The sequence below is a fragment of the Marmota monax genome, unplaced genomic scaffold (assembly GCF_021218885.2).
Source record: "Marmota monax isolate L192 unplaced genomic scaffold, Marmota_monax_Labrador192_F-V1.1 WCK01_AAM20220418_F8-fsc00148, whole genome shotgun sequence".
NCBI classification, from domain to species: Eukaryota; Metazoa; Chordata; class Mammalia; order Rodentia; family Sciuridae; genus Marmota; species Marmota monax.
Window position 1 is genome coordinate 32936 of NW_026693034.1, and position 11338 is coordinate 44273.

General features: G+C 33.3%; 1 protein-coding gene across 1 annotated transcript; it reads left to right on the forward strand.

Moving 5' to 3' along the window:
* Positions 1-2517: 2517 nt before the first annotated feature.
* On the forward strand, positions 2518-9638 carry LOC124098743 (zinc finger protein 273-like). Its single transcript, XM_058582461.1, has 3 exons — positions 2518-2602; positions 3425-3522; positions 9051-9638. Exons 1-3 carry the CDS (start codon positions 2518-2520, stop codon positions 9210-9212), a joined length of 345 nt encoding a protein of 114 aa, XP_058438444.1. The 3' UTR covers positions 9213-9638.
* The last annotated feature ends 1700 nt before the right edge of the window (positions 9639-11338 follow it).

The following is an 11338-nucleotide window of genomic DNA, read 5'->3' on the forward strand; positions in this document are numbered from 1 at the left end:
GCTTCAGGATGTATATCTTGCAATCTACCATGTGCTTAGTGTCACATTAGTTATTCATCAATGGATAGTCCTCATATGGGCTGAGGAAAAACTATCATTCAATTTCAGTTAATCCAGCTTTTCTCTTATTGAATGTGCAGCATCTCTCTGTTGTAAATTCTGTAAATCTACCAACTTAACTAAGATACTGATTAATTAATTATTTTCTAATTTTATTGTGGAATTGACTTAAGTAAATGTGTGGCTCTCTCCCTACAGTAGATAGATTATCTTATGTATTTTTTTTCGTGGATGCATATCTTTATTTCCATTACAAACCAAGTTCTATTTTATTCTTCTTATTCTTTTTGTCTTTGTATTGGAGATCAAATCTAGCATTGCTCTATAATTGAGCAATATTATATCTGCCTAAGTTTCCCAATTGGTTTTGTACTGCTTTTAGTATCAGGAATTAAACCCAGAGACACTAAGCCACTGAGTCACATCAAAAACCTCTCTCTCTCCCTCTCTCTTTCTCTCTCTCTCTCTCTCTCTCTCTCTCTCTCTCTCTCATTATTTTATATTATTTTTTTAAAATTTTTTTGTACTAGGCACTGAAATCATGGGTGCATATCAACTAAGCTACATCCCCAGGTTTTTTATGCTTTATATTTAAGTAGGGTCTCACTAGGTTGTTTATAGATCTTCTAAATTTCTAACACTGGATTTCAACATGAAATCTTCTTGACTAAATTTCCTCTAAACCCCTGAGACTACAGTCATGTACCACCATACACAGTTTTTGTGTGTGTGTGTGTGTGCATGTGTGTGTGTGCGTGTGTGTGTGTGTGAGACAGGAAATCACTAAGTTGCTTAAGGGCTTACTAAATTTCTGAGGTTGCCTTTAAACTTGAGAATTTCCTGCCTTAGCCTCCTGAGCTGCTGATATTACAGGAATGTACCATCATGACAAGGAGTCTTGGTTGACCTTTTAATTTCTATTAAGTACACATAAAGTTTTACATACATATACATTCATCTATGGGTTTTGTTTTGTATTATGATTTCTTGGTTTTTATTACTGTAAAATAAGTTCTTTTTAATTCAGAATTTTGGGGCTGATTTCATGTATAACATATAATATTCCAGATGAATTTAAGAATTTTTCTTTGGTCACTTCTTTCATTAAAATTAAAATATGCTAACATTTTAATGAGGTAATATTGTAGATTTAGAAGAAATTTTACAACTTGGTAATGATGCATTTTTCTTATGTACACAATGGTGTGTAGGATCAAGTCTTTTATGTTCTTTTGTGTACTTTTTTATTTTCTCACAATCTACATATTTTTAAACATGCATTAATGCAAAATATCCATGTATGTGACATCTACATAAAATTATGTGATGGCTCACATATTTGTCAAACTAGGTACATTATGATGAAAATGGGTTCTGAAAATCATTTTTCTCACTGTATTCCCTTTGTCTTTCTAACCCTATTCTTATTAAATGTTTCTCAATGTGCATCGCCTTTTCTCCATGTCCTGGATTTCATCTGTTTGGATCAACATTGCCATATCCTTATATCTTTTCATTGGTCAGATATGCAGGAATTTTTATAAGCATATGCTTCTTCTGGGGAATGAACATGTATTTTCAATAGCCATTTCTTGAAAGAAATAAGAATTTTCACTCTGTCTTTAGTTCTTGAGAATTTATTTGCTTCATATATTTATGATACTATTTGATTTTGTCTCAAGATATGATTTTATCTGCCATTTTCAAATTTTTAAAGCTATTGAGCTAGTTTATAATTATTGAACACTTATGTTTCTTTTTAAAAGGTGGCTATTGAAGTCTATTTCCTTCCTTTGATTGGATTGAATTCAGAGGCACTTAACCTCTGAACAAAATCCTAGATCTTTTTTATTATTTTATTTTGATACTTAGTCTCACTTAATTGCTTAAGGCCTCACTAAATTGTTGGCACTGGGTTTGAACTCACAATTCTATTTCTTAAGTATCCCGAGCTGCTGGGAATATAGAAATCTGCCACCATTCATAACTCTTACATTCTCTTTTTTGGAGTGTCTGTTTTTGACATTCTTTTTTATTTTTATTTACTTTTATTTGGTACCCAGTTTTAAAATCAAGGATTCTTAACTACTGTGAAACATCCCCTGATGTTTTTTATTTTATTTTTTTAAGTTTGAGACAGGGTCTCTAATTTACTTATGGGCCAGGATGAGTTGATAATCTAGCTTTAAACTTGGGATCCTCTTGCCCTAGCTTCTGTTACTCCTTTCTCAAATATGAGGCATACATTTTGTCATATGTGAGGTAATTAGTTTTTTTTCCCCATTTTGTTACTTCAATTTGTACACTTTAATGATAACATATTATAAATATAAATCACATTTAAATATTGTTCTGTTTTGTTATAAAGTGTCTTAAATTCTTCCTGTTTTTCTCTTTGTAAATCCCACCATCTTAAGAAGAAGAAGCTCAGATTAGGCTTATGAAGGAGAAGAGGCCATGTGGATGAGAATGAAAAGAACACAGTGGACAGCCATCTATTCCAGGAACAGGATAACCATGTCAAAGAGCAGAGTTTACACTGGTAATATTTCTGCTGAAATCAGAATAGCCCAGATAAACCCAGTCTCAATTTGGCTTATTTAATAAACTGTTCATTTAAATCATTAATTAGGGCTGAGGATGTGGCTCAAGCGGTAGCGCGCTCGCCTGGCATGCGTGTGGCCCGGGTTCGATCCTCAGCACCACATACAAACAAAGATGTTGTGTCCGCCAATAACTAAAAAAATAAATAAATATTAAAAAAATTCTCTCTCTCTCTCTCTCTCTCTCTCTCTCTCTCCCCCCCCCTCTTTAAAATAAATAAATAAATAAATCATTAATTAGCTGGTAGTTTGTAATATTTGATAGCTTTGTAACACTTGATCGCTTAAATACATTTAATGGAAACAGGAAACATGCTAATTTCAAGGTAACTGCTTAGATTTAGGCATGGAAGAAGCATTGAATTCATTTTTCTTGATTTAATGTTGAAAGTCCTATAAAATGACTTTGAGTAATGCCAAAATGCATGTAGACATGAAAATGTTATTAGTACTTGAACTCACAGTATAATCTAAACAAAAGATAAACCAGACAACCATAGCTGGGTTACTAGGATGAAGGCCCATTGGGCCTTATCTTTTTGTTCACAACTAAATTTCAGTATCAAGGTGTAGACAGACATGAAGACATGAGGACCCTCCCGCCTGGATTTGCTTTATCTGTTGTTTGCTGTCTAATATATGAAAAGGCTACTGACCTTAACAGTTATCAGTTTGGAAAAAAATGGCCTTCCTTAGGCAACTCTCATCTTATAGCACCTTCCTGGGTCTAAAAATATCATTTTTTTTCATTTGGTTTAAAGGAGAAATATTGTATGGAAGACATGTTTTCTCACCTCGGATAAGAAAGGAGGGTTTCAGTCATTCAATTTTCTGCAGTCCAGGGAACCACAGCACTCAGGTATATACTTGTGATGTGTCAGCCATTTGCCACATGTGGCTAGAGTTCTTGGAATGTAGCTGATCTATATTGAGAAGTATCAGAAGTGGAAAGAAGTGTGAAATTTGAAAGTTTAATGAGAAATACATGTAGTTAGCTAACAATTTTCATTGTTTCTAATAATTATAAAATTATGGATATATTGGGTTAAAAGTATAATAATTTTTTTAGAAATTATAATCATAATTTTATTATGTAATAGAAGTTTTAATTATTTCATAACTTAAATTATTATAAAGTACCAATTTTTGTGATAACTTATAAATCATAAGAATTTATAGAAATTTATTTATAACTTATTGTAATTATGTATTTGTTTTACTTATGACCTCTAAAAGTTCAGTTACACATATATTTATCATTTTATTTCTTTCAACTATGATGCTATAGAAGATTGTCTACTTTTTCTAAAATCCAGCTTCATCGATATTCCTTAACATGAGCTGGGTGTGTTGTTGCATACCTGTAATGCTGGTGATTCAGGAAACTAAAGAAAGTTAATCACAAGCTTAGGGCCAGCCTCAAAGACTTAGTTGCTGCAGTCTGGCTGGGCACAATTCAGGAGCCACTTGTCAAAAGAAACAAACTTTATTTTTAGAACCACACAGGCCAAACAAAACAGCTCCTCAGGAAAAACCCTCAGAGCCCAACTGCCACCACCGGCTTCCCACAAGCCTCTCAACCTCCCCCACTCCTCCTGCTCTTGAGGCCGATTGGCTGGGTCCCATGGGCGGAGCCAAAAAAGTCCCCCAATGAGCAGCTCCGTGGTCTGAAAGGGCAGGGAAACAGCCCAATGAGCCTCACTGCAGAGGAGCCAATCAGCTAGAAGTTGCTGGGGCTGCTGTGAGCCAATCATCAGCTGGCAGTCTGAAAGTTTGCTGGGGCCCCTTCGGCTGTGGCTCTCAACATTTAGTGAGATTCTGGCAAAACAGAATAAATAAATAAATTTTGAATACAACTGGAGATGTTCCTCAATAATGCATCACTGGGGTCTATCCCTGGAACCAAACAAACAAATAAGCCTCATTTAGCCAGAGTATGAAGGTTATGATACCCAAAAATGTAAAATAATTCTCACTATATTATTTGCATTTGTGAATCTGTCATTGACATTATTGTCACTGATAATTGATATAACATTATATTCAACATTAAATACTTATGTCCCCTTGTATGGCCAGGGCTTCTTGCACATAGAAAGCTCTGTCTGAGAAGGAATATAATTAATATTTTATTATTTTTGGGTCCTATGGCCTGAATTAAAATTATTTCACCTTAGAATCAGTGGCAGAGTGATCTTAGCTTGGTATTTTTTCTATTCAGGTAAAAATTATTCATTCAGAAGTGATTGGGTGATAATTATTGACTCAGAGCAACAACTGAAGAATACAAGGTAGTCTTCAAATTCTGGGAGATAATTCATCTCTGTCTCAGGCAAATATCTTGATTCATCTCCAGGTTTTGTGATACCTGAGTGGCTCTGTCACAGGCCCTTTCCCTCAGACTTTCAGGGTCTAGACTATTTTTAACAATGATAAGTCTTCACAGATGGGCATTATGAAACAGAAGAAAGGGGCTGAGTAAAAGTAGTCAGAACTAATTGTGAGAACCTGGGCTTTCCTGAGGTCACCTTTGTAAACTTTTAACCCTAGTCTAAATTTGATAGAGCTCAATATACTGCCACCTCTGGCCCTAAGAATGGGGTTGACAGTCAGGATTCTACTTTTTGTCCTGTGCAGATTGGTGACCTCTGCTTGGCCTGAAACCAACTCTGTACTTTCTTGCCTACACCCTTCAGAGTGGATATTAAAGACAGGATCAGGACATGAAAATTTGACTCATATTTGGGAGGAGCTGTGGTCCAAGGAGTTTCAGTTTCTTTTTCCTTACCAGGTGTCACTCATTTTTTTAAGTGCATCTTCCAAGTGTGTGCTAAGCATGATTTTCCTAAAAGTCATCTTTTCTCAGCTAATTTACTATATTATGAAGTATGGTTCCCTGGAATATTTCAAATTACACAGAGTTTTAATTCATCTTTTCCTCTTAGGTTTGGATGGAATTTTTAAAAGTGAGTGTGTGTGTGTGCACGTGCATGTGTGTGGTTGTACTTTCACATGAGAAGAACGTGGTTATAATGTAAAACAGTTTAAAAAGTATTTGTACCTAATGCCAGGTGTGAAGATGCATGTTCATAATCTCAGCATTTTAGTAGGCTGAAACCAAAGGATCAATATATTGAGAAGAAGAAATAAAAAGAAGAGGGGAATGTTGCTAAATGTGTAGGCACTCCTGAGTTTAATCTTGGCATTAAAATAAAAAAATCTTTGAACTTTGTGTTTATTTGTCTTTCATAAGCATAGAAAGCAAGTCTAGCGTCCCCTTAAGAAACTTTAAAGTATGATATCTCTGTAATATCTACCATGTCTTTGAGTAGCCATGGTGTAAAAATTACATGAAGCTGACCCAAGGTGCTCATGTTTGTTGAATTACCTAGAGAATACCAACTTCTGTGTAGTCCTCTCTTCTTTCAGAGCAGCTTGTGTTCAGGGAATGGAGCACCTTGTTGGACTAGCTAGTTACTCTAGATCCTCTAGAGATATCAGGAATATTCTGTGTTGGTTTCATCTAAATAGATCAAATATTGGAATATTAATATTATTTTCCCCAAATGTTAGGTTCAGAAACACTTTGCTGCTCAGACCCATTGATTCTGTAACTTTAAAAAAAAAGGCAAATATGATTTTTGTCCTCTTTTCTTACTCATCTAGGAAAGACTGATTATAAGGTGCCAGAATTTGAAAGGAGAATAAACTGTACCAAATATTCAGAAAAACAAACAAACAATCAAACAAAATAATCCTAGTGTGCTTTTGCAGAAGTCTTCAAGCAAATACTAACTATATGCCAATTGGAAGACATAATGTAGTACCTCAAGTTTGGGAAGATAACTAATTATTTAAGTAAATAGGATGGTGGGTAGAGAATGTCTCATTTAATCTAACATTTTCATTACCTATGAAATGTAATTTAACAGAAATATTTGAAAGTTAAAAAAAAAAAAAAACGTTTCCAAAGAAAAAAGATAGAGGAAAATTTTAGGATAAAATTTTATTCAAACTAAAGTCAATTTTTGAGCCTGTAAAAGAACATCATTGAAGGTTATGTAAGATCTTATTTCTATCTGTGGCTATAATTTTCATTGGTGTCTAGCTATTTCTAGAATGTCAGATTGAAAAAATTCAGAGATAGGTAATAAGCAACTTTTTTTTCTAAGTCTATATTGGAATACTGCAAATTCATCAAACATAAGATATGGATGTATCTAAAAATCTCAGGCTCTCAAGGGCTTGTTTTTAGCAGAAAAAGAAAATAAAGAAGGTGAAAGGCAAATGGATCAAAAGAGGTTAGCACATTTTTATCTTTCTGGGCATATTAGGACATGCCAGTAATCACAACTACCTGGAAGTGAGGCAGAAAGGTCAAAGTTCAAGCTTAGTGTAGCAACTTAGTGAGACAAGGTTTAAAAAGAATAAAATAAATTAAAAGGCCTAGGATATATCTTACTTGTAGAATGCCCCTGTACCAAATAATAATAATAATAATAATAATAATAATAATAATAATAATAATCAAAATTCCAAATGAAGAATTCTTTACCCTGAAGCCAGCGAATACTTAGGAGTTTTAAGAAAATTGTGTGTATGTTGGTTTGGGCTGACATGAGATGACTCAATAATATTTTCTAATGATATAGAGGAGAGACTTAAGCTGGTTTTTCTTCTTCTTCTTCTTCTTCTTCTTCTTCTTCGTCTTCTTCTTCTTCTTCTTCTTCTTCCTCCTCCTCCTCCTCCTCCTCCTCCTCCTCCTCCTCCTGTTCTTTAGAAATATTTTGTTCTTACCCCTGAATGTAAATGTGTCTGTTAAATATTTTTGGTGGAAAAAAAATGAAAAAATTCAGAATGAGTATCTGAATCAGCATATTTCAAATAGTAAGGATCTTCTAAATCATAATAGGAAGGGGTCTCTTCACTGCTGTGGCAGAACAGAAAATTTGGAGGTAATATCTTCAACCAGTTATTTCCTAAAATGGCCTATATAGTGTCCCAATTTCCTCTGATATTTTTTATGTTCTATGCAAGTTTTCAAATGTCAACTTCCTGACTTATATAATTTATAAAAAGCTGGTATACATAAGTGTGTTTTTTTAATTAGAATAACTTGAGTGTGTAGATGTAGAGACCCCTAATTTATAAGAAATGAATCATAAATATAAATGTTATTTTATTCTAGGGCTTGAAACTGGCACCTCAATTAGTAAAGTTTGATAAAACTGAACCTCAAACTTGTAGGATCTGTATTAAATGTCATCAGAATTGAATTATTGAAATACTAGTTTTTGAAATATTGGTTGTTCTGCAAATTTGCACATTTAGTATCAAAAGTGGTTGTAGAGTCAGGAGTGGTGGCACACACCTGTAATCACAGTGATGTGGAAAAATGAGGTACAAAAAATAAAAATTTGAGACCAGATTCAGTAATTCAGAGGCCCTAAGCAACTTTGTGAGTTCATTTATCAAAATTAAAAATAAAATAAAATTTCTTGAATTGAATTTCAGGGGTAGAGTGCCCCTGGGTTAAAATCTATTATTATTATTATTATTATTATTATTATTATTATTATTATTATTATTTCAGAAAAAAGGACATCATAGATCAGAACCTTAAACTAACTTCAGGTTATGTGAGTGTTCACTAGAGATAATTGAGACCCTGGAAAAGGGAGTATATCCATGCTGTCAGGGTGGCATTTAGGGTGCCAGAACCTTTCCGATTGTTTTCTTTAACTGCTTATTCTATTGTTTAGAAGTGAGTGGTGATGTTGTTGTCTGAAGAAGTAAAAATATTTTTTTTAAATACAGTACTTGTTTTATGGTAAGTTTAAATAATGAGAAGATAGACAACTTTGGAGATGACCATTAAATTAATATGTGAACTGTGGAAGTTTTGATGTGTCTTTAGTGATCTCTTAAGTCTCTTATTCACTGAAGTGACCACTGACATATGAGTATAGTTATTACTTACATTTTTGCTATGCATGTCTCAAGTATCATTGCTTTGTTCGGTTGTGCTTCTTTTGAATATTTAATAACAAATTGCAACTATTATTTATCCTTTGGAATTATGTTGGATTTTATTTTCCACTTTTTTTACTTCAGTGTTTTGCTTCACATGTGCTGCTCCCTGGGTTTCATTGTACCAAATTTATCCACCAATTTTACTGCTTATAATTATTGGAGCCAGGGATATAGCTCAGTTGGTAGAATGCTCGCCTTGCATGCACAAGGCCCTGGCTTCAAACCCCAGCACCACAAAAAAGTATCTTATTAAATGCTTGAGGTCACTACCATATGTGAAAGCTAGCCGTTTACTTCTCATTACAATTTGTAAGAAATTAAATACTATGTCACTAATCATATGCTTTATTTTAGGAATCATTAACATTAAGGGATGTGGTCATTGATTTCTCTGAAGAGAAATGGAAATGCCTTGATCCTTCTCAGCAGACATTATATGAAGATGTTTTGATAGAGATCATTAGAAACCTACTCTTTATTGGTGAGCCTAAATTTCATTCAGAATTTCTAATTTAAAAAATTTAATTTTTAACTTTGTAGAATATCTTATGGTAGCTTCTATTCTGCATGAAAAGTTTTAGTTTCTTGTTTTTAGGACAAAGATCCAGCATTTGTTTATGTAGGAAAGAAAATGTTAGGATTTTTCTTTTTATATTTAACTTATTTTTTTTTTCTAAGTAGTGCCTACAATGTGGAGAATGAAAATTGTTTCAAAGTATTTTAGTGTTTTTGTCTGAAAAAAAAAAGTTTGGGAAAATGATTGCGTAGAATATTAAAATGACTTCTGTAGTTACCAAGAAAATAAAAAATGTGTCATATTCCATTTTCCATAAAAAAATTTTTTCTGTCTCTAAGTAATCGTTTGTTTCCTTTGTGTTCTCAAAGTTATAGCCTTGGAATTTAAAGATAAACCTGACAATAGACGTATGAAAGTGGGTAGAAATCAATGAAGCAAAGAATACAGAGAAAAGATCCAAATTTCAAAGAGGAATCACAGTGACAAAAAATTGACAAAAATTATTTTTTCAAGCTTAGGTTTGTTTCTGTTGCAATCATTAAAGAGCATTCTATGCTCTATGCTTACCATGCAAATCAATTATTTAAGCTAGTACTTGTTCTACAGTGATATCTCTACATTCAAATTAACAAAGTATTGTAGGAAAATAAAAAGAAGAAACAGAGAAAAGATACAGGAAAGTGGCATAGTGGAGAGAGCCCAAGCTGCCAAGCTTTATTTATATCAATAGGTTAATTTAGGTCATTGGCATCACTAATACATACTGTTCATTTTATTACTAGGAAGGTTACAACCTTAGCAATATTATGCAGCTTATTTCTCAGTTATATACTAAATTGCAATGTGAAATGTTGGGAGTTTTGTGTAGCTCTCAAGAAAGTCCATTTTATAAACTTACTGTTATGTGGACAGATTTAGGCTCAGTGAAACATTGTGCTTGTCTAAAAAGAGAGTTCCTTTATTCCCAGGAGCTGTGTGCCAGAGATCATGTTTGAGGCTGATAACACTCTAGTCCAGAGCCTTTTCAAACAGGGCATTGCCATAGCAGCTTGGCATTGCACATGTATTTTATTAGTTTACTAGTTCCTAGGGGAAATTGCAGGGCATTCTAAGGGTGGAAAACAGAGTGCCTGTAATGCCTGGGAGTTTGATCATCAGAGAAATGCTTCTCTTTACATTTCCACAGTCAGAATCCCTACAAAGTATTTCATATTGCCTGTGAGGATATGCATAACCTGGCATTTATTTGTATTTGGGGGATCCCTAGAAAATCTTCTCATTTCCAAATATCTCCTGGTAAAACCATTGTAATATATTAATATTATAGAAGAGTTTCTTTAATATAATTTAAGTATTTATTCATTCAAATTTTTCTTATTAGAGCTTTATATGAATGCATATACTAGATATTCTGTGAAATTTTTCTGCCATGTAATGAATAGTAGTATTTCACAATGCCTGCTCCTAGTGGTTATGTAAGTATAGCTGATAAACGTGGTTTAAAGAAGAATTTTCAGGGCTGGGGCTGTAGTTTAGTGGCAGAGGGCTTGCCTCACACATATGAGGCACTGTGATCCTTAGCACTACATAAAAATAAGCAGATTAAATAAATGCATTCTATCCACCTGTAACTACAAAATTTTAAAAGAAAGATTTCTATTGTAATACAATTATTCACAATTTTGTGGGTAACATGTCTCTAAATCTTGTGTCTTTTTTTTTAATTCCAATCTTTAGAGAGCTTCAGTGTTGTTCATTAGGTTTTCTCACATCAGTGATATTGTTTTTATTTTTATATCTATATGTTATAATTAAATAGAAATGATCATGACTTGTCACTTTAGGAAAGCATTAAGTGAAATTGACTGCACGTGAACAATTTGCCAATTTTCAATCAAGTTTTCTATGCATTTACTTACATGTATAAATATTTATGTTTTATTTATGATTTGTATATAGTGCCTTGATTGTTTACTCTGTTCATGTGCTTAATCATGTAACATATCTTAATTTTGGTCTAGAAATATATACATATACTGTGGATTGAACTCAGAGGTTCTTATAATATTGAGCTACATTTTCACCCCCTTTTGACTTTTAAAATAGACTCTTGATAAGTGGCTGA